This window comes from Cyprinus carpio, chromosome A9 (assembly GCF_018340385.1).
Source record: "Cyprinus carpio isolate SPL01 chromosome A9, ASM1834038v1, whole genome shotgun sequence".
Taxonomy (NCBI): Eukaryota; Metazoa; Chordata; class Actinopteri; order Cypriniformes; family Cyprinidae; genus Cyprinus; species Cyprinus carpio.
This window is the reverse complement of record NC_056580.1, coordinates 25256576-25280236: the sequence shown is the minus strand read 5'-3', so window position 1 is coordinate 25280236 and position 23661 is coordinate 25256576. Positions and strand designations below refer to the sequence as shown.

At 34.1% G+C, this 23661-nt stretch overlaps 1 protein-coding gene across 1 annotated transcript in view; it reads left to right on the top strand.

Moving 5' to 3' along the window:
• LOC109092976 (histone deacetylase 4-like) overlaps positions 1-23661 on the top strand; it is a 193531-nt gene that overhangs the window by 72633 nt on the left and 97237 nt on the right. Inside the window, exon 3 of the mRNA XM_042764236.1 lies at positions 3448-3516. Coding sequence (XP_042620170.1) covers positions 3448-3516 — 69 coding nt within the window. The remainder of the gene's footprint in view (positions 1-3447; positions 3517-23661) is intronic.

The window sequence follows — 23661 nt, the reverse complement described above, 5'->3', positions numbered from 1 at the left end:
TGCGTTATTGTCTGCAGACCAGAATAAAGTATTCCTGAGTGTTTTGTTCTGGAAAATTCACTTTTTCTATGAGACAGACAATGCACCGAGCTCTGTGCAGAATTGCCCTTGACCTCCGTACAGCAGGCATGATCCGTCATCATCTTTCCTGTCTTTCTGCAGTTCGGAGCAGGTTTGAGGAGAGATTGGGCTTCTGCTGAAGTGGTTAGGGTATATGCAACAACACAATGTGAAAGTCTCTCAGTGAGCCCCTCCAGATTTTCTGAGGCGGTTGTTCGTCCTCTCTGCAGTGTTCTGTGCAAACTGAGGCGTAAAGCCCTCCGGTCTCACTTTCAGAGGAACTGACGCCGCTGTTGATCCGTGGAAACGACCCTGAGCCCTGTCACCGCCTGCCGCCGCTGGCAAGCCTGTGACTGGAATGTCTAATGAATTAAACACTGTGAAGTCTTTGAATTCTTTCATCTTGACTCCCCGTCTCTCTCTCTCTCTCTCTCTCTCAGGCTGTGATTCACTGTCAGTCTTTAGTGAGTAGGTGTGAGACACATCGGGGTCAGTATGTCAGGACGCTCACTCGTGTGAAGTGCATCTGAAGATCATTACTGCTAGATTAATGGCTGCTCCTGGTTCTCCCATACACAAACTCATTACAGCACCTGGATGTCACAAAGATATTTTTTTCACATTAAAAAATTTAGTTTAATTTTAAGTTTAATTAAAATGCTATACAGTGCCATTTAAATGTTTGGGGTCAGTAAGATTTTATTAAAAATGTTTTTGAAATAAGTCTCTTATGCTCACCTACACTGCATTTAGCACAAATGATTTGCATTTATTCATTCAGCAGTAATATTGTGAAATATTATTGCCATTATTATTTAAAAATAACTTTTCTATTTTAATATATTGTCAGAATTATTTATGTTTGTCTTTTTTTTTTTTTTTTTTGCTGTGTTGACAGCATTTATTTGACATAGAAATATTTTGTAGCATTTGGAACATAACATCTTTACTGTCACTTCTGATCAATTTAATGTGTCCTTGCTAAATAAGTTAACTTTTTTTTTTTTTACCGACCCAAACCTTTGAAAAGTATTGTCAATTAAGTATAAATAAAACAAAGCCTATTTTTTTGTACCATTAGTATTTTATTGAATCGTGGCATTATTTCAGGTACATTTTCTCCCTAAATTCTTTTTGATGTGTCTGGTTGCCTTTCTTTTTTTAAATTCTTTTTTCTTTTTATTATTTTAATTTAAATTGTTATTGTTGATTTTTTTTTATTATCATGTTGTTATTGTAAAAGCAATACATATATAATAAATTAATAAAATAAATCATAAATTGCTGTTATTTGTTTTATTTTACTGCATCATATTTTATTTTATCATAAACTAAAAATTAGATACTATATATTGGAAACGCTATAATGGCTGATTCCAATATATATCAAGAAGGGAAGCCATTGGCTAATATATTATTAATAGATATATTGTGCAATTAATTGCAGGCAACTAAGATTTACACAATTGCTTTCCACAATACAGTAATAAGAACTGCTTAATTGTCTTAATGTCACAAAATGAAAAAAAAAAAAAAAAAAAAAAAAAAAAAAAAAAAAAAAATATATATATATATATATTATATATATATATATATATATATATATATATATATATATATATATATATATATATATATATATGGATTTGTTTATAACAGGTTTAGTGAGATTCCCTCTGTGCACGTTTTCTTAGTTCTGGTGGATTATTATAAGATGAGATGTGCGGGGTTTATGGTTCTTGTGTGTGTGTGTGACTGCTAATGCTCTCATGTATCCTGCAGTGAGCGTTTCTCTCTCTCTCTTCCTCTTTTAGAGATTTAGGCTATTTATAGCTGCTTCTCCCCGAGTTATCATGCTTACTGATGTTGTTTTGCCTTCCCACATAATTACAAATCCTGCTTTAGGAAATCTGTTGCGTGTTCATTTCATGTGCGCTGCGGACATGTGCGGGTAGACACTAGATTTAAACCGAGGCAAATCAAAATTAGGCTTTAAGAAATAGACGTACAGTTAAGTTCAGTAGGTTTTTTTTTAGATTGTTCAGCCGATGAAGTATCGAAAATGGCATCTGGGACTTGATATGAAAGCTGTGAGGTGAGAAGTTATTTCGTTTTTGCTGACAAATTACAAAGAGAAACTGTTTTGTGGTGTGTTAATGTATAATGAGACTAGGAACATGTATTACAGTGAATAGAGACTAGGGATATGCCGGTATCAAATTTTCCTGTTGCGATTAATTGATAATGTTTTGTCACGGTATGCGATATTATTACGGTATTGAAATTAAGTTTTAAAAAAGTGGTCATAATACAGTATTACTGGTTAAATAACTTTTTTATAACAAAAAAAGCAATACAAAAAATATATTTAAAATAAAACTTTTACACCGATTAAAGTGCAAAAGAACTTTAAAGACCCATAGATATCACTTTACAATAAGACCTCATTAGTTAACATTAGTTAATGCATTAACATTCACAATGAGCAATAGCTACATTTGCTACAGAAGTTATTAATCTTTGTTAAAAAATTCAAGTCTTAGCTTATGTTAGCTCATTTAATAGCAAAGTTGCAACTTTCGAATTTAAAAATGTGTTATTAAATATTGGAATACCTAAGATTAATGAATGTTCAGAAGAATTTTTCATTGGCAGTTTGTTAACTAATGAAGCCCTAATGTAAAGTGTTAATGAACAATAGAGAATCAAAACACTTTCAAACAATATCTAGGGCATGTTGTAGTCCAGATTAAAATGGGAAAAATTTATGGAAATATATAAATATTATTTTATATTATTTAAATGTTTAGAAAGTAGCAGCTGCTTTTATTTATGGGGTTTCCAGGGTAAGGGCTGCAGTTTCTGCAGTTTAGCGCCATCTGCTGTCAGAGAGTGAATGTGCTTTTATTCAGCGCGTCTCTCACGTGTTCCTCCACGTGCTTCTCATGCGTGCTTGTTTACATCAGAGCTCACACGGGTCTTTAAAGCAGATTACAGCGGTGTTGTGCATTTTGACCACTTGATGGGAAAAGTATTCTTAAAATGCATTTCAAATTCGGAATAATTTGTAATATATAATTATTCTCGGTATTTAGAAGTGCCCACGATAACAATACCGTGCATATTCATTACCGCGATATGGTGCATTACCGAATATCGGCACATGTCTAATAGAGACTTTTAACTTTTATCTTTAAGACAGTGAGAGTACATCATCCCTCAGTCATTTGCTTCAGAATATGGCATCTTCCCTGGCAGTGGCCCATATGTTGCATATGTAGTTTGTGTGCAGAGCTGTAACACAATACCATGATGACTTATGCTTCCCTGATCCTCAGCACTGCACAGCTTTTCTCAGCTGGAATGGTTTCTCTCTGTCTCCCACAGATGGACTTCCCAGTAAAGAACATCCACTGGAACTTCTGAAGCCATCTGGAGTCAACCACATTCCTCCTGGTAAGGCAGAGTCTTCTGAGTGTGTGTGTATATGGTCCAGTCAGCGGATAACATCCCTGTTGGCAAAGCCAAGGGTCAGAGGTCACCAAACAGGGTTGCTGAATAAGAGCATCTGATTGGCTGCTTTGACATAGTAGAAGTGCAGAGTTTTTAAAAGGGAAAATTCACCCAGAAATTTCAGTTCTGTCATGATTGTGTTCCAAACTCAGAAGAGTTTAGTCTTTGAATTTTATTTTGTTATTTTTAATGAAACCTTAGAGGTTTCTGACTCTTCATTGAAACGTAGAAGATAGAAAAATGTCATAAAGGCAGCATAAAATGAATCCATATAAACAATGTGGTTTAATCCACGAAGGGGTATGATTGCTTTATATGATGAACAGATTTATCAAAACCCAGTTTTCTGGGTTTGGAATGATGAGAGGATGAGTAAGTGATGACAGTTTTTATTTTTGGATCTCTTTAAAAAATTTGAACGCAGTGGAACATTTACCATCAGAAATTTGTCTGCGGTTTATTTCGCTAGAACTTTGTGGCGACTTGTGCAATATTTTTTTTTTAAGTCATCAAAATGACAATATGAGAAACAAAATGAGTTTTTGCGACTGGTGCAGTTTCACAGAGATATGAGACTGATGATGTATATGAAAATCAGGAACATGATCCTTAGACTTAGATCTGTTGAATATTTGATATATCTATCTATCTATCTATCTATCTATCTATCTATCCATCCATCTGTCCATCTGTCTCTCACTCTCTATCTCTCTGCCCATTTGTCCATCCATCCATCCTGTCTTCTTTCCTTCCTTCCTTTAAAATGTGTTTTTCATTTTTTTGTATTTTCGTATTTTTTTTTTTATCTCACATGGTATCTCTGAAGGATTCACTTTTTTTTTTCTTTTTTCTGAGAAGTATAGTAGAGGAGTAACGTGTAGGTTTTCTCTTGGCTAGAAACCAGGGACCTTTAAAGTAGAAATTATGGTGGAAATTATGTAAGATGAAAATAAAGAATAAAAGGAAATGAGGAAGGGAAGGATGAAGGATTGAAGAATATTACGGTAGACGTGGCAGGAATGAGGAAAACCAAGAAAATATAGAAACGAAAGCGCATTGTGGAAAGAAAGAAGGTTGAAATAAAGGCAAGAAGTGTAGGAAGGGAAGGAAGGGAAAAAGAGCACATTTTCTATTCATAGTCTGAGATTGAACTGGACTTTAGGCATTTTGTTTGTCTTGATAACCTGTGGAAGCGGGTGCAGGTTTAGAGCCTGTCTAGGCTGCCTCAGCCGGGTTCAGGACCGTGTTTAGGACTGGGGCTGCGGATCAGGAAACAGATGGTGCTGAAAGTCTCGCCTGGAGACCTGCTCACTGCCAACGGCGCCTTTCCACTCTTTCACTCTCCCTCTCTCTCTATCTGTCTCTCTTCCCCTGTTCCCCCTCCTAGCTGAATTAGTATTGATTGTAAACACGCTCTCTGAGCAGGGACCAGTGTTTCTTTATACCGTATGTTTAATGTGTCCGTGAGGTCATGGCATGCTTGCTGTTTTGAACCATAACATTCCCAGCCAGTCCTGGTGCTTCTGCCCTGGATGGACTGTAGTTTTGATGTATTTATTTGTCTGATGCTGGTGTCAGAGCAGCACATACACAATATCAAACCACCATATGGAGCTTCATGCATTATTCAAGCATTATTCAAAAAAGCTTATACATTTATATACAAAAATCAATAACATTACTGTGTGTGTGTGTGTGTGTGTGTGTGTGTGTATATATATATATATATATATATATATATATATATATATATATATATATATATATATATAGACAACATTACACACACACACACACACCACACACACACACATATATATATATATATAATTATTTTTATATTTAATATACATTTTATTTATATTAAATTTAATATATCAATATATTTAAAATTAATAATAATAAATGAAAGCCATATTAAACTTAAACTTAAGCAATTTTTTGTATTTGATATTGCATATATTTTTTATTTTTATAATACAGCAAGGCATCGTTATCATTGAATAATAATGTACATTTTGGTATACTCTATCATGTCAAGTTTTTGAAGTACTTCAATGGTACTTTTTACAGTGCTTTTGCATCCTGTTTATTGTAATCATATTGAAAAATAAATCAAGATTTACAAATTTCTCCTTTTGTGTTCCAAAAAAAGATACAAATTTCTCTTTCTGTGTTATAGAAATTCATGTGAGTTAAAAATGCAAAAATGTTAAATTGTTAAAGGGAAGTGCATCAGGAAAATCATCCTGTTCACATGCCGCAGTGCTTGAATGTCTGAGTGTCCTGAGCGCTGATGCCATGTGTCTATCTTATGTCTTATTTATGCTGTAGACGGCTTTTGTGCGGCCCTGGCGTGTGAGTTCATTCAAGCATGTTTGTCTGCGTCTGTGTGTCTGCTGAGAGCTTGAGTCATCAGTGTGTTATTCTTACACTCTGCAGTGGGTTGATGTGTGTATGTGTGTGTTAAAGCCTCATAGATGGCACACATGACACACAAACACACATTCTGGTCAAGTAATACTATGACCTTTTCATGCATTCGCACATAATTCGCTCGCTCGTACACACTCTTCCTCGGAGGAGGGTTGTGAAAGCGCACTGGCTCTCACAAACGTGCCGGGCAGATCTCCTGCTACGAGGGCGGAAAATGAATTGAAAATGAAGATGAGCTGTTGGCGACTTGTTAAACGCCCACACCTCTGAGCTCCAAACCAGCCTTCTCCAAAAAAGCATGCAAATGCATCTGCTCTTTATAGTGATTTTATGCGATGCATTTTTGGAGAGGCTTTTTGCAGCTTTATTGGACAGACTTGGACAGAAATGCAAACCTGCGTCTCTCGCTTGTGAACACATTCTTTTTTTTTTAAATGGGGGTAATTTGTTTTTGTTTAGCTACCAATGGAAATACGTTTAACACCTTTTACCCAAATTAGAGATGGCTGGTCCTAGAGAGGAAAGATTTTCATAAAAATATTAAATATTAATCTAAATAATATAATTACAATGTATAAATATTAAATTATACATGTAGTAATTACAATTTTATATTAAAATAATAATAATATTAAGGTATTTTTAAGTTATTGATTTTGTTTAATGTGAAATTTTGTTTGTATCAAGCTACTACATGGAAAAAAACGTCATAAAGTCATACTGAAAGGGCAAATTTACTAAAACTTACTAAAATACTAACTAAAATGAATTGATATGAAAATGTAAAAGAAATAGAAAATTGAAAGAAAAATAAAAGATAAAAAAAATAAAAACAGACTCAGAAAATTAATAAAAACCTATAATAGTTTTTATTAATACTATTATTACTAAAATAATACAGGTTTTGGAAGCCAAAAAAAAAAAAAACAGGGTCGGCATATTTTAGCCTGTTTTGATGAGCCTAGTTGCTTATTTTGTACTTGATTTGTCTGATTAGGTGACTTATTTTTCTAGTTATATCTGGCAACACTGAAATAAACTATGTTAGCAGATCATTGTGTAGGATAGGAACCTTTTTTTTGGAGTGGTACAAGTTAGTTATATACTGTATAATAATACAATTTATTATATACATTTTATATATGCTCTTTTATTATTGTACTTATTATACACTATGGCTTTCAAATAATAATGTTATATTGGATCTGATTACTAATTACTAATTTATATCCTCAGAAATTGCAAAAAAAAAAATAATATTATTAAGAATAAAATGTGGTATTTTCTATCCCTAGTTTAAATCTATTCTGCTCATTACTCTTAATAATCATCATGGAAAATAATAATAATAATAAAAAAAAAAACAATGAAATGCATGATTAAATGAATAGCCTGATCAGATTTTTTTTTTTTTGGTTTTTTTTTTTTTGTTTGTTGTTGTTTTTTGGGGGGGGGGCTTTGAGAATGTGATTCACACAGGGGCTGATGAAGTTTATGGAGACAGATTTGTTTGCATATTAAGTAGCCTGACTGAGCATGTGTCTCATTCAGAGGAGGCAGTAAGAAACGTGTGTGATGTAGTAAATATGTCTGAATCTCTCCCACAGCACAACTGTCTGCTAAAGATTTTTGTGTAACTGCTGCCTACTTATGCTGAGCGATGTTAAATATTCATCATACTGTAACTTTAATTTGAACATTTGTAATGATTTTAATGCACTCTTATTTGGTTTATTACATTTCTTAAAGTATTGTAGTTTTAAGAGTACTGTAAAAAGAAAGTACATTATACTGTTATTTTTATTTTGTTATATATTCAATAACACAAGTTATTGTTTCACTCCAACAGATTTATTCAGGCTTTATCTATTACATTTCATATCTAAATTTAAAAAAATACACAGAATTACCAGCATATTAACCATATTTTAGGGCCCTATAAAATCTGTTTGATTTTTTTCTGGATTTCTATTTTTAATGGTTAAATTGAATGTCTTAATCAGAAACATGTCTAATTAATTAATTAATTAAAATCATGAAACTTATACAGGTCAGCATCAATTTATTGAGAGTTTAACCAAAATTACATGTTTAGTGCCCTTTGAATATTTTTTTTCTCAGCTGTTTTATCATTACTAATTTCTGGGTTTTAGCATGTCTAATTTTTTTATTTGCATAAAAACAATTTTTAATCATTCTTAATAACAGCCTTATGATTTTTTTTCTTTAAAAATTCTGTTTTGTATATTTTTTTTTTCTGGTTATCAAATGAAGGCATAAAACATTACTTTTCTTTATCTCTTAATTAATGATTTTTTTTATTTTGACAAACAAAGGGGATTTACTATTAAAATTAATACATGGAAGAAATATTGTGATTGTTCCTAAAATAAAGTTGATATAATTTTAGTAATAGTAGTCCATATCGTCATTTGATTTTTGTGTAATGACCTACTTCTGATTAATTCATCCAAACTTTGACAAATTCTGTGACGTTCTGCATTAAAACAATAAATTCCTTTTTATGACTGGATTCCGTGATTCCGTCTGCATTTTCTGCATCGCGGAAATCACAGGGCTGTAATATTTTATCAGTGAACAAAATACAATTATAGCCTATAATAGTAAAATCACAGTAACACATCGTGCAAGTGGAAAAGAAATGGTGGAACTATAAGGTTTGAATTGTTAAAGTACTTAATTAGTGACAGTATACAACAATAATCAGAGAATTAATATCATCTCAAAATGTTTAAAATGTCGTCTTTATCCCGCCGCTGTGGGAGGGAACTGCTAGTTAGTACAGCTTAACTGGGAAATGAGCACCAGCTCCAGTGTTCTTACAGACTTTTATTAACTCAAGCGTATTTATATCTTTCAAATAGCATTGGTATAAGACAAATAAGGCAAATGCATGTGTTTTAAATACTATAGCACATGCACAAATTATATCAGGGCTCCAAAGTTAAGCACAGTTTTAAGGGATGTAGATAAAGCTTCTGGCACGTTTTGCGGCACCAATGTCATGTGCATAATGAAGATAATGGCATGTTTTTGAGAGTTACAGAGTGATCACGGTCACCTTGTCTCCTCTATAGAGACGGTTTCTTTGTGTGGCTGAAAGATTCGTTTGGCTTACGGTGCATTTCTCTCACTCTCCCTCCCTGTCCGCTTCTCCCTGAAGAACAGGGTCATTGCTCTGCTTTACCTTTCTCTATCCCTCTCTTCTTCTTTTTTTTCTCTACTCAGAACTGGCTGAGCTTCAGAGCAGTTGGAGTGCGACCAGGTCAGTCTAGTACCGTTAAAGCCGAGAGGGCGGGACGGGCAGAGGCCGAGGGCGGGGCCTAACTGCTTCCTCAACAGATCTGCGCAATCCTACAACAATTCAGCACAAGTTTTAGTGCTTACTATGAAACCTGTGTCGCATAGCGATTTCTCACTCTCTGCTGATTCAACACCAAAAAATGCATTTGTCCAACACTCTTTTGCTGACACAAGTTTAGACTATTTATTATCGGAAGAGAGATCAATTCTCATGACTCATGAAGTAGAGGTGGGTGGTATGATCAAAACCTTGTTATCTCCAAAATCATGGTGACCGTGTGGTTAATAGATTTTTTCATTTAAAAAATAATTTAATTAAGATTTAATTTAAGTCTCTCATCTCTATCTAGATAGATCTTAAAGGGATATTCCTTCCCAAAAAATAAAATTTTGTCATTAATCACTTACTCCCATGTCGTTCCAAACCCGTAAAAGCTTTGTTCGTCTTCGGAACACAATTTAAGATATTTTGGATTAAAACTGGGAGGCCTGTGACTGTCCCATAGAGTGCTGAATAATTAATAATGTTGTGGTGGTGGAGGAGTGTGTGAAGTTGTTTTGGTTTTTTGAAGCAACGGGAACATTTTTTGTAAGCGAAGAAACACAAAAATAAAGACTTTATTCAACAATTACTTTGTGAACTGTCTCCTCTGTGTCTCTCCATATCACCGTATGCTCTTCTGTGTCATCCGTGCCACAAGGATGCGCTGTTTTCTTTCAAATCAAAGCTAAATACATGTAGAAACAGCACATCCTTGTGGTGTGGATGATACAGAAGAGCATACACAGCATACGGTGATATGGAGAGACACAGAGGAGACTGTTGAAAAAGGAATTGTTGAATAAAGTATTTTTGTTTTCTTCTGCTTATTAAAATGTTCCCGTCGCTTCATATAACCCAGATTGCAGGTCTGATGGCAGATGGAGTATTCTGATGATGACTTTCATACCTTTTATGGACCTTGACACTATTATTTACTTGGCAGTTTATGGGACAGTCACAGGCCTAATGGTTTTCATCCAAAATATTTTAAATTGTGTTCTGAAGACGAATGGAGCTTTTACAGGTTTGGAACGACATGAGGGTAAGTGATTAATGACAACATTTTCATTTTGGGGTGGAGTATCCCTTTAAGTCTCTTAAGATCTATCTATCTATCTATCTATAGAAAAACCATCCGTTTTCAGGTGAAGTCACCTTTATTTCTATAGTGCTTTATACAATGCAGATTGTGTCAAAGCAGCTACACAGAGATAAACAGGAAAATTGCAGAATCAATTATGGAACTCGACTATGGAGAGAATTCAGATTCTGCTGTAAAGCAGCTTTAATAGCCAATAGTGTCATTATTAACTGCAAGTCAGTTCAGTGAAAAATCCAGTTCTAAACGGAAGTCACTGTGAACAGTCTTTTCAGCAGAGTGCTCTGTAGATGGCAGAGGATTTCGGGGGAAGTCAGCCGTGTACAGTACATGAGTTTTTGGAGGGAGAATGCTGGCTGCTCCAGGTGCCAGCCCTCACAGATGGTCATCATGCCTCCTGCCAGGCCCTCTGAATGTGGCACCCCGTCCGCCCATCTTGGCACCCGTGTCCAGGTCAGAGCTGCCAAGCAAAGCGGGCGGCAGGCAGTAGACGGCTATTCTGTCCGGTCTTTGGTGCACTGATAGCATACTTGATAGATCTCATTCATAGATTTTGTCACACTCATCTACATCTGGTGTTGTTTCTAGCACTGCGAATCAGGTCACATTACAATAAGCTTTTGACTTTTAGATATATATTTTTGAAATGATATTTACTGATATTTTATTTTCAGTTAAAATATTAAATAAAATATAAAATATTAAGAGTTAATAATGAATGACACCATTTGATGCTTTTTGAACAGTTGATGGGAAAATTATTCTTAAAATGCATTCCAAATTCAGAATAATTTATAATATATAATTATTCACGGTATTTAGAAGTGATATATTCATTACCATGATATATCGCATTACCGAATACTGGCACATGGCTACTTAATTTTTGTGTTACATTTACAATATATAATTAATAAAATCTAAATTTATTAAATCTTTCACAACAGTTATCACTATTATTCATTTAATATAATTTTATAATTATTTATTGATTTATAAATATATAATATATTATATGATTTCTGGGGTGGGTGTAGAATATGCTTAATTGTCATAAAAATGATTTAACTATGCCTATTGTTGTCATAAAAATAAAATGCAGACAACAATAATAATCATTTTTATAATAATAAACATTTTAATATTAATAATTTTGTAGAATATATATTGATTTTAGAATAAAATGAACCGAGTTTTGTGAGATTCAACAAAGCTGTGAATTAAATGGTTTGTTCTGTTATTCTGTCTTTTTATGAACTAGCATTTGGTTTTTCTTAATCAGAACGTAGCTGTCCAGATGTGTGTCGTGACTATGGTGGTGTCCGTTCTTCATAAACACATCTCTCAAACTCTGTATATTGTGCTGCCGCTGATGGATTGACAGCTTGAGTGTTTTGATTGACTGACGGATGTATCATTCCTCAGCAGTCTAAGTCTGTGAGTTCAGCTGTCAGTCAAACTGGCCATAATGGCTTGTTAGAGGAGGATTGTGTAATGCTCTAAACGTTGCCAGGACCAGAGCAGATCGAGAAGAGCCTCCATCCACCACACCACACCACACCACAGGCTTTTCTACGTCCTGCCTGCAGAGCAGTTGTCTCCCATGATTTTGTCTATTTGAATTGCAGTTCCTTCCCAAATGGAAGGTGAAGTGTGTTGTTTCTGCACTTCTAGTGTCACCAAATGGAATTGTAAAATAAATGACTTTTTAAAGCGCTTTCCCAAACATTATGCCCATCTTCCAACAGTCCCACTCTTCATGCCACTCGTTGAGCCAGTGTTGCTATGCTTGTCCTCTCAAACAATCAGTTGAAAATGTTGAAAACACCACAGTGTTTAAATTTTAGTGGGAACTCGACCTACGTCTTACTAAAAGTTGCCTTTGCACATTAGAGTCAACACAATACAGCAGACACAACCCATTTTATATCCGTGTTTTTAAGTTAAATATATTATATTCAGTGGGGGAAAAAAACATGTAGAGCAGCTTGATTTTATTTTTCTGAGCTCGGGATGGCCCAGTGTTGTTGTTAGTGGTTGGCCGATATATCGCCAAGGCCGATATACCGGCCTATATTTGCCATTTTGCAAATATCTGCATTGGCCGATAAGTTTTTCTGCTTGGCAGATGTGTTCGAGGCAATTAATGTATACAAAAAGTATTAAAACGATTGCTTTTAATTTATTAGGAATAGGCAAACATTATAATACGTTCTCGTTTGCCGTCAGCATTAAGCAAATACACATTTATATCGTTTAAACAAATCTTTGAATGACTAATGAACATTTAATATCACAAATCTTGCAAACTTAGTAGAATCCAGCTGTGATATCTTGTGTGCATTTTTATCCAGCATGATCACGTGTTCTCTGTGTGACGGTTGGTCCGTGTTTTGAATGCTTTAAACTTTAAACTCGTGATTTCAAGTAATACTGCGCTTTGTGCATTTGCCCTGGATTCATTTGAAAAATATGATTCCAAATGCACACAGACTTCCCAGAATACTGAGTGCCCTGTTGGTTACAGTGTTTACTTCCTTTTTAATTATATTTTTATTAAATATTAATTTATTTGTGAAAAATACTTTTTCATCTAAACTATAACTGTTTACTTTACACATTTATTAATCCATTGTCAAATTATTTATAATTTCTTAAATATATATTTTTTTATTATTATTGTATCGGCCCCCCTGCTTTCCAAGATATCAGCATCGGCATCAGCTGTCAAAATACCAGTGTGAAGCATCAGTTTTAATGTTGAAAGAGAGTGAGGTACGATGGAAGTAGCAAAACATTTAATATTTCACAGATGTTTTATGATAAAAAATGTTAAACAACTGACAGCAATAATCCAGTGATGCAAAATGTTTTTTGTTCTAAATTTTTTCCATTTTAAATGTAAAATATGATATAATTTATGTGATTCATGCCATTTCCAACAGAACATGATGAGACGTTTCCTGCATATTAGGCATACAAATAAGAGTGAATGTGTGCATGTTTTAAGTATTATTTGCTAACTTCTTAACTAAAATTAGACCTAGAATTTCCTTCACCGTTTTATTTTTGATTTACTTCATAAAAAGTGTTTAAGACATGATTACAGTCTTGAAAACTAAAACTATTAAAAATGTTTCCATGTATTGAAATAAAGCTCAAATAAATTACAAATACTGGATGAAAACTGATTCAAATTAGAAGATGACAATTAGAAATGTTGCCTTAGAACCTAACTGAAATAAGTTTAAACTAAAATGACTAAAAGTGAAATAAAAATGAATTAAAGCTATTTGTGTGTGTATGTATGTATGTATATATGTATATATATATATATCAGAAGGATATACAGTCAAACCAAAAATTATTCAGAGACCAGGCGTTGCGTTACAAAGCGCAAGGTTGGGGGTTCCATTCCCCGGGAACACATGATAGGTAAAAATTCATAGCCTGAATGCACTGTAAGTCGCTTTGGATAAAAAGCGTCTGCTAAATGCATACATTTAATTTTAATTTAATTTATATATATATATATATATATATATATATATATATATATATATAAAACAAATACAAATTGACAAAAGAACATAACAAAATTACTGAAACTTAAGTAACAACTCTAAATATAAAAACAAAAGCTACTTTGAAATATTAATACATAGTTATGTGGTTTCTTTATTCTGCTGGACACAAAAGAAGATATTTTGAAGAATGTTCAAACAGTTTACGGTAGCCATTGACTTCTATAGTATGAAAAAAATGAGTCAGTACCGTCAACTGTTTGGTTACCAACATTCCTCAAAATATCTTCTTTCTTGCTCAACAGAAACAAGAAACTCACACAGGTTTAGAACAAGTAGAGGGTGAGTAAATGATGACAGAATTTTCATTTTTGGGTGAACTATTCCTTTATTTTTACCACACTTCACCTTTAATGTACAGTTAGCTGCTGGAATGGACTCATTGGTTCTGGTCAGGCTCCCGGTGTGTGCTCCTCCACGCATTACATGGACTGTAACGAGATGAGAGCAGGATATTAGATGGACTAATAGCTGAGGAATAGGTCTTTTACGGGAAGCAGCTTGGCCGTTATTGCATAGACTCGGCGAGAGCAAACAATCATGCTGTAAGGTTACCCGCAGATACACAGACCGTGTGCTTCCCCACAAGCATGTTTTCAAACAGCCGTTATTTCCTGACGGCTGCTGAGGTCCAGACTGACTTTTGATTTCCGGCTGAGTGGACAAAAACTGAACCCAATTTATCGGCCTCTGTCTTGTTCTTGAAGAGCAATAGCTACACGCCCTATAAATGGATGGGATGCGTTTTACTGGATTGTGAGTTTTGAATGGGTGTTTTGGGGGGAGTGTCGTGTCTAGACTGTATGCCATTTGTACGGGATGGTTTTGCTGTTATTTTCCACTTCCTGAGAAAGAGGACATTTGTCTATTGAAGCAAATGAGCCTGCACTTCTGCATGATTGCAATTCAGGATATAGGTCTTTGAAGATGAGCTCAGTCCATGAAGATATAAAAGATCATTGTGAAAACCATGAAGCCTTCTAGAAAAAATAATAGACAAGACCAGTGTTTGGTTCTATCTGTCTCTCCGTCTGTCTGTCCGTCCGTCTGGATAATTTTGTATTCGTTTGTGTGCATATGTGTGTATATATGTATGTATGTATGTATAAAATACACAATCTTTATTGATTCTGTTTGGTGCTTCTACGAACTTGAAATCTGCAGAACAAAGCTGTTCTCGAATAGGGTTACTTATCTCACAAATTAATCGGCACATTTCCACATAAGGCTTCTGACAGCTTCCATACTGCAAATGAATGGACATTTGGATGAACTCCAGATGAAATGCCGTCCATTCATTTAGCTGTGATTTAAGAATTCAGAGCTAAATGAGCTTTTCTGAAGTGGCTCACGAAAGTCCATGCCCCTTGCATGTTTGTTTATTCAATATTTTGCCTAATTTGAATATGCTCAGCCAGCACAGATCCCTTTAACACGCTGAATCTCTGCGCTTTGCATGGCACCACAACCATCATTTGCTCCTCTTAATACGAGAGCCTTATTTTTCTGCTTTTAAAAGCCTCCATGCATCTGTGAACTTACTGTCTGTATTATTCATGCTCATCTCAGCACTGCACATACAACGGTCTGCCTCAGCCGCATCATTTCGGACAGTCGAGAGAGAGAGGAGGGATCTGAGCATCTCTGAAGCCTCTGGTCAAAGCCAGTGAGGTTACTCAGCCCGGCCAGGCCAGGGTCCGCAGGGGCCTGGAGCTCTTGAGTTGAGATACCAGTGGGCTAATGGAGCAGCACACCCACTCCCTCAGCTGTGAGAGGCAGAGAGAGTGTGATGAGCCTGAGGGACTGAGTAAATATGAATGAGCTCTTTCCTCCCACGTGCTCCCCGCAGCAGAAGCCATTGATGTTGTTTTGACATCCAAGTGTGAGAGAACAAAAGCAGCAGAGCCTGAGCAGACTGAAGAGGGCTGGGTCCTTCCAACGCACCGCACGATGAGTTTGACCAACACGTGTCTTAACCAGCCGTGATATGATAAAGCAGAACTTCCAATAGTTATGGGACAGAAATGAATGGGGGTAAAAATTTGTGATAATTGGCTTTTTTTTTTTTTATTATCGGCATCGGCTGTTAAGTTTTTCTGTTTGGCCGATGTGTTGAAACAGCATATATATATTCATGTTTTTAACTGCATATATATATATATATATAGTTCAAAGTTATGATTTCCATAAAACAAGATGGAAAAATACAAAGGGCCTCTGTTTATTAGCAATCTTTAGTGGGGGTTAAAATAGTAATATTTAGCTTTTTTATTGTTATTATTATTGGCATCAGCTGTTAAATGTTTCTGTTTGGCTGATGTTGAAAGAGGGACTTTTACTTTGAACGTTCTCTCTCGTCTTCATTAGTTTACTGTCTCTGTAAACAAAAAAAGTTAACGATATGAAAAAAAAAGTATTATAGTTGTTATTAGTAGAGCGTCAAACGCTATAATGCGTTTTCCATTTACTGTCAGCATTCAGCGAATATGCATTTTATTATTGAAGTATTTGAATATCTAATAAACATTTAATTTCCTTTTCCGTTTATAATGTTAACGACTTTGATTGTGAAAAATACTATGATAAATTACGGAATCAAGAAGTTTTTAGTGTTGGACCTGTTGAGAACAGCTTGTGGGACGTACCTTCCGTCCATGCCTCATGCTGTTGATCTGTCTTGTGTGTGTTTGCTCTAATGCTTTTTGGCAAGATCCAAAAGGAGAGTCCAGAGTCATTCAAAGCAGCATTTAGCCACAGTGAGCTAATAAACTGCATTAAACTTTGCATGAAGAGCTGCAATTATCTTGTTTGTGGGAAGCAGAGTAAAATTTGGGAGCATCCACATTCTGGGTATGTTCACTTGTAGATCCTCTCTGTGTGTGTGTGTGTGTTTTGACACACTATCTGACAGAAAGGTTGGATGAATCTTCAGTGTGTGTATGCATATATATATATATATATATATATAATATATATATATATATATATATATATATTATATATAATATATATATATATATATATATATATATATATAATATCCTGTCATCTCTAGGGTGTTACTTCAGTTCATCTCTAAACAGAATTTCAACATTAATGGCTGTTTTCTAAGCATTTCTGCAAGTTCCATTGGTTGGACAAAATCATGGCAAAGCATGCTGACTTATTTTATGCTGAAATATAGGTTATATATTTTGATCTGTTGTCTCCTACATAAGTTCATGTTAATTTTTCGTTGTAATATCTTTTGATTCTCCTAAAATTTGGAAAATTAGGGCTGCACGATTAGGGGGAAAATCTAATTTTTCTGATAAAATGGACAATTACAACAATTTTGTCAAAAATAAGTAAATAAATAAGAATTACTATTACTACTACTACTCAATAAAAATTAAAAAAAAAAGACAATTATAATAATAATTATTATTATTATACTATTCTAATAATTATTTTAATTATACAATTATTTTTATTTCTTCTAAATGAAATTAAAAAAAAAACCTAAATTGTTCTTGTAATATTTCACTATAAAATAAAAAACTAGAGTATTTTTTAGGTGTTATAATAATATTATTTTATTTTTATTACTGTTGTATTATTTTATTACAGAACATATATTTATAATAAATTGTCTTAAGCCATATTTTGCATGTTTTTATTATTTATTTATTTATTGATAAAAAATAATATTTTGCATCCCTTTAGTAAATGATACTTATAAAGGAAGTGTTCAGATTTTTGTCTGGTAATGTACATGGAGAAATGGCCTGTTTTTTGTGATTTGTAAGATGAGGTTCGCTGGCTTGATTTTGCTCATATTTTATTGTGTGCTATCAGCCGTTCGTATCATAGTTCAGCTCTGAATGGGCTTAAGCAAATGTCTCTGGCATTACACCATTACCATCATTACACCAATCATTCTTTTCAGGTTTGAAGGGAGCACTATTAACGCTGGCGTTTGAAACAGATGGAGACGTGTTTGATTGTAATGAAACGCTCTCTGCTCTGTGAGTTTGCAGCTGGACAGTTTCACACACACCAAGGCAGGATTATAAATAGCATAAATCAATAATAAATGACACCGTATTTCACATATTTGGAGTTGGGCTTCAGTACCCTAAGGGGGAAGGATGAAAATATCATTCTTGCAGTCTTTCTCTCTCTCCCTCTGTATTTCAGGTCTGTCGTTTCCCCCTGAGTGTAGCAAGGCTTCTTGTTTATACTGTAGCATCCATCTTTTATTTATTTCCCTCATCTGTTTGGCTGGCTGCAGATTTCTCCATTCAGAGCTGATCATTAGAGGAACTGCATTATTTACCATTCTGGCCCGCATCGCTGAAAGGAGGAGAGAGACAGTGTCCAATATCCATAAGCCCATTTTAGCACATTAAAGTGGCACAGAAGAGTTAGTGACTGTCAACAGAGATTTTTTTTAATTTTTTTTATGAACGATAATGATTGTTTTAATGATTAAATGCTCAATAACCCAAATGCAATACTGTTTATTTTATTTTTTTTTTGCTTTTACTAGACAACCATTAGACTATAATGCATACATACATTAATAATATTAAATTATTAAATTATTTTAAGGTCAAAAAATATTTCTATGTACATTTATATAATATTTGTTGTTGTTCATGTTAAGTTAATAATAATAAAAAAATGGTTCTGTTATCTGAGACAGTGATCACTAAATAGTCATTAGACTAGATAATACAATAGAAATACAAATAATACAAAAGATAAAATATTACAAATTAAAAAATTAAATGTAAAAGAAAATATAAAATATTGTAAAAAATCTAATACAAAAGAAAACTATTATTATTTGATTATTTAATAATAAATGTAAAAATAACATTTTATTATTATTGTTGTTATTTGTTGCACATTTGTATTTTTAAATTTTTTTTTTGTAAATTAATTTAACAAATATTATATTATATTATAATTATATTATTATTATATTATATTATATTATATTATATTATATCATATTATATTATATTATATTATATTATAATGATTTGGGGAAAAAATCTAACTGATAAAAATTGTGCACAATTTGAACAATTTTGCCAAAATTGTGTGATTTTAAATATCAGTATTATTATTATTTTATAGTATTTTTAAAATGTATTTATTTGAGTAGTTATTTAGTCTCTAAAGACTGTCAAGTGTTCTTGCAGGAACACCATTATAAGGTTTTGAGGCACCTGAGGTTTCTGCAATCAGATCAACCCCAATTGTTGTTGTTTTTTTTAAGTGTCTTTTAATTCTTATAGTGTAGTGGAAATCCAGCAACATTTCTGCCCACCTCCACACATCCTGGTAAATTTTCCCTGTCTTCCACTGACTTTTAAATGCTTTCTATTTCGGCTGTGTTTATCAGAGCAGATCTGTTGGTCAAACTATAATAATCCATGCGGGATGAAGGAGTTTGTATCCGGGAGCTTTCCGAGTCATCATGGAAAAGGCCTTCCCACTCACAACTTCATGATTCGGCGAGCGGGAGCTGCTTTGCATGAGCTCTGCTTCACTTTTTGGCCGAGCTCCATGTGTACGACTCCCAGGTGTTTTTTCAGTGGCCACTTTTGTTGTTGGTCAAAGTAGCTCGCTGACATCACAGCTAGAACTCTTGACTCTCACTCGTTCCCACCTGAGGTTTACAGACGGGCTATTTTTGTCCGCGGCTGTGTGTTTGTGTGCCTGTTATCTCTAAAATCAGTTTGTAGTGGAGATGTGTTTGTGTCACGGCCTCTCATGTTCTGATCCTTCAGGTCCAACTAGATTTGAACACTTCCTGAAGAAAAAGTGAGTTCAGAGTGCTCTCTTCTAAACTCAGCAGGGTGTTCTGGGTTGTTACCAGGTAATTGCTTTGCTGTTACTGTTTATTGGCACGTTGCCTTGCAGTTGCTGTAGTGTTCTAGCCTTTTCATAATTTTACTATAGAGGTGGCATAAATGTAATTCAATATTTGGTCATAGGTGTGATATATGTATTTGTATATTTGGTCAATTAATTCGCTGTTTGGTAATTGCTCTGTCTGAAATAAATATTCTAAATAAATAATCTGTTCATAAATATTTTTCATTCACTTAAAATAGCAAGTTCATTCATTCATTCATTCATTCACTCATTCACTCATTCACTCATTCATTCATTCATTCACACTGGTCATACTGTATACTATGATTCACTAAAAAAATCAGTTCTTAAGAATCATCCTTTCTGGAATCACTCTACACTTGATGTAAACTAAAAATAATAGGTTCATAAGAATTTGTTTTTGTTTTTTTAATCATACTGCACTGGCACTGGTTGGGCTGTAGGTTTTTTTTTGAATCACTAAAAAGAATCAGTTCTTAAGAATCATTCTTTCTGAAACAAAACAACACTGGTTGGGGCTGTATGTTTTTATTTAACTAAAAAGAATTGGTTCATTCAAACCTTTTTTTTTTTCTTTTTTATCAAACTGCTCTGGTTGGACTGTATGTTTATGATTCACTAAAAATATTCAGTTCTTAAGAATCATTCTCTCTGGTATAAGATTGCACTCGTTGGCTTGTAAGTTTTTGTTTAACAAAACGAATCAGTTCTTAAGAATCATTCTTTCTCAAATGAAACAACAGCGATTGGGCTTTATGTTTTTGTTTAACTACAAAATAATTGGTTTAAATTAATATTTTAGTTTTTTTAATCAAACTGCACTGGTTGGGCTTTTAGTTTTTGATTCACTAAAAAGAATCTGTTCTTAAGAATCTTTCTCTGGAATAAGATTGGACTGTTCACCTATATGTTTTTGTTTCACAAAATTGAATCAGTCCTTAGAACTGGTTGGGCTAAATGTTTTAACGTCACTAAAAAGAACCATATCAGCAGAAGTAAAATTAATTCACCATCAAAAATATCTATTACAGTACCTTTAGAGTGCCATACTGCCAATCCTTCATTTCTACTATACTGTCCCTTGTTCTGAAGTGCTGTGATTAATCTGAAGAAGAGGGAATGGTGATTATATTACATGTTTTGTGATGTGGAAAAGATTTATCTAAGTGCGAGTTTGTTTATGTGAGTCGGGATTGTGTTCTCTCCCTATTTTGGGCTGAGCTGAGTTTTAATGCTCCAGGCTCTTTGTGAAGGATCCAGCAGCACTTCGTTTGGGTGTTGGCCGTGTGGTATTGTTAGCTTGGCATCGCCGTATGAAAGGGATCTGTAGGATAAATATTTCAGCGCTCTCTTTCTCTCGCTGTCTCTTGGTCTTTCTGTGCCCGTATCTGTACACACTGCGTATTGATTAACATTGAGCCCAAGTAAATGTGCCATTGATTTTCTGCTTTGTTAAGCGCCAGGCTTTACCAACGTGACCTGTCAGGCGGGCTGTCCCGTGAAGATGGAGCTCCTCTTTACTATCACAATCTTCCAAAAGATGGCATGTTCATGGACGGGGCGTGTGTGGTGTCACATGATGTGCCGCTCCATCCATCACGCCTCTAATGTTCTCATTTTCAGATTTTTCTGAAGCACCTCGCTTTCCAGTTTTCTTATTACCTTCAATTATTCAAAGACGCAAGAGCTAATCATGTGTGGTGTTTTTTCTTCCCAAAAATGGCGACCTAAGTCTTCCAGATTAATTAGGTGAAAAAACGAACTAGGTTGGGGCTTGGGATACTCATGCCAAATATGTCATTACGTTATTATATTAGCTCTCTTCTTGTGTTTGTTTTTGTCGTGGTTATAGCGATTGTGAAATAAATAGCTTAATGTTTTAAGGGCATGGGATTTCCCTGAACAATTTGCTGGAGAAGATCGATGGCCGTGTGCAGCGTTTGAGCTCATGATCATCAAGATATTCCTGTCCGATGAGTCAATCGATCAATAAAATGAAAGACTCGAGAGGAACTGTAAATGAGCTCTGGATAAAGCCTGCTGGGGATGGGAATATTAAATGAGTAGTCAGATGAGATGTGTTTTCACACTGTTTTTTCCCATTCCTATTTTGAAAAATATTTTTTTAAAGGGATGCCTCACTCAGCAGTGAAACTGTTCACCTGATGTAATTTCAGACCCCTATGAGTTACTTTCAGGTGTTCTATAGAGCACAATGGTGTGGTGAATGTTGAAAGTAAAAATCACACTCATTAAAAGTTTTTTTCTTTTTCTTTCTTTTTTTTTTTTAATAGCAATAATGTATAAACAGACCTATTTTTTTCCACCAGTCAGAATTGTTGTTTCTTACTGTTAGAACAGAATTGTTGTGAATTTCTATGTATTCTATCTACATATTCTAAATCTTAAAAAAAAAAAAAAAATCTTCAAATATTCAACTTTTTTTTAACTGAATGGGATAGTTCACCTAAAAATGAAACTTGTCAACACCTTATTTTGTCATTATGATTTTATTTTATTTCGTTTTTAGTTTTTTTTTTCAACAGTAATTTTGCAAGAAATTATTTTAGCAACAAAGTATAAACTGCTTAGGACAGATCCATGAGGTCATTTATATATATATTTATATATTTATATATTTATATATATATATATTATATATATATATATCTATATATATATATATATATATATATAATATATATATATATATATATATATATATATACGCATTCATACACACACACACACACACACACACACACACACACACTTTTTGTCCTTAAATGCTGAATCCTTATTAAACAACTAAACTATAACTTTAAGTAAAACCACTTTGTGAATTTTTCTTTGTTCAAACAGTTGAAAAATAACTGCAAAAAGTGTTTTAAATGTGAACACCATGTATATTTTTGACAGTTTTGCAATAAACTTATTTTATTTACTAAATTAGGTCTACTTAAGCAATAATGTACACAATGTTGAGGACAGTCCATGACCTCTGATGTGGAAGTCATTTTTTATTTGTTTTAATTAATTGATCTAAAGTTTGGCTATAAACCTAAAATAGATTCTATTTTCTTTTCTTTATTTTAATTCTTAAACTATATTTTAAACCCTTAAGGTTTTAATAAATACTTAATTTTAAAAACTAAAACTTAAAATTGACTTGTCAATATTTTTTAAATTATACCACTATTTCCACATGTTTTCCGGAATGCTTTATGGGTTGAGTAGTTTATTTGCTCAGTGAATTAAGATATTAAACCTCTTTTTTCCCCCCAGAACCATTTGTAATTTTGTGATTCACATCAGAGCTCCGTTTTGTTGTAGTGTTTTTTTTTTTTTTTTTTAAATGAATGGGGAAAAATACTTTCTAAAGCCGCTAAAAAAGTGGGTGGTCACCGTTACGCTCTATGTAAACACCAGAGTAGTGTGCTAATGAGAGAGGGAGAGCGAGAGAGAGTCTTGGAGCTTCTGTGAATCTGCCCCGTGTTCCAGGAAACTACAGCAGTGCACATAAACACTCAGCATGCCTGCAACGGCTCTGTGATGTCACCAGCTGAGAGGAAGGGCGGGAGAGAGAGAGGGGAGGGGCGAAGGGTGACGGAGTGAGATACAGACACAGCCGGAGGGAAGAGAGTCAGAGTGAGCGAGACGGGGAATGTGAAAGACCGAGAGAGCCACACTCAGCGCTGTTAGAGGCGTAG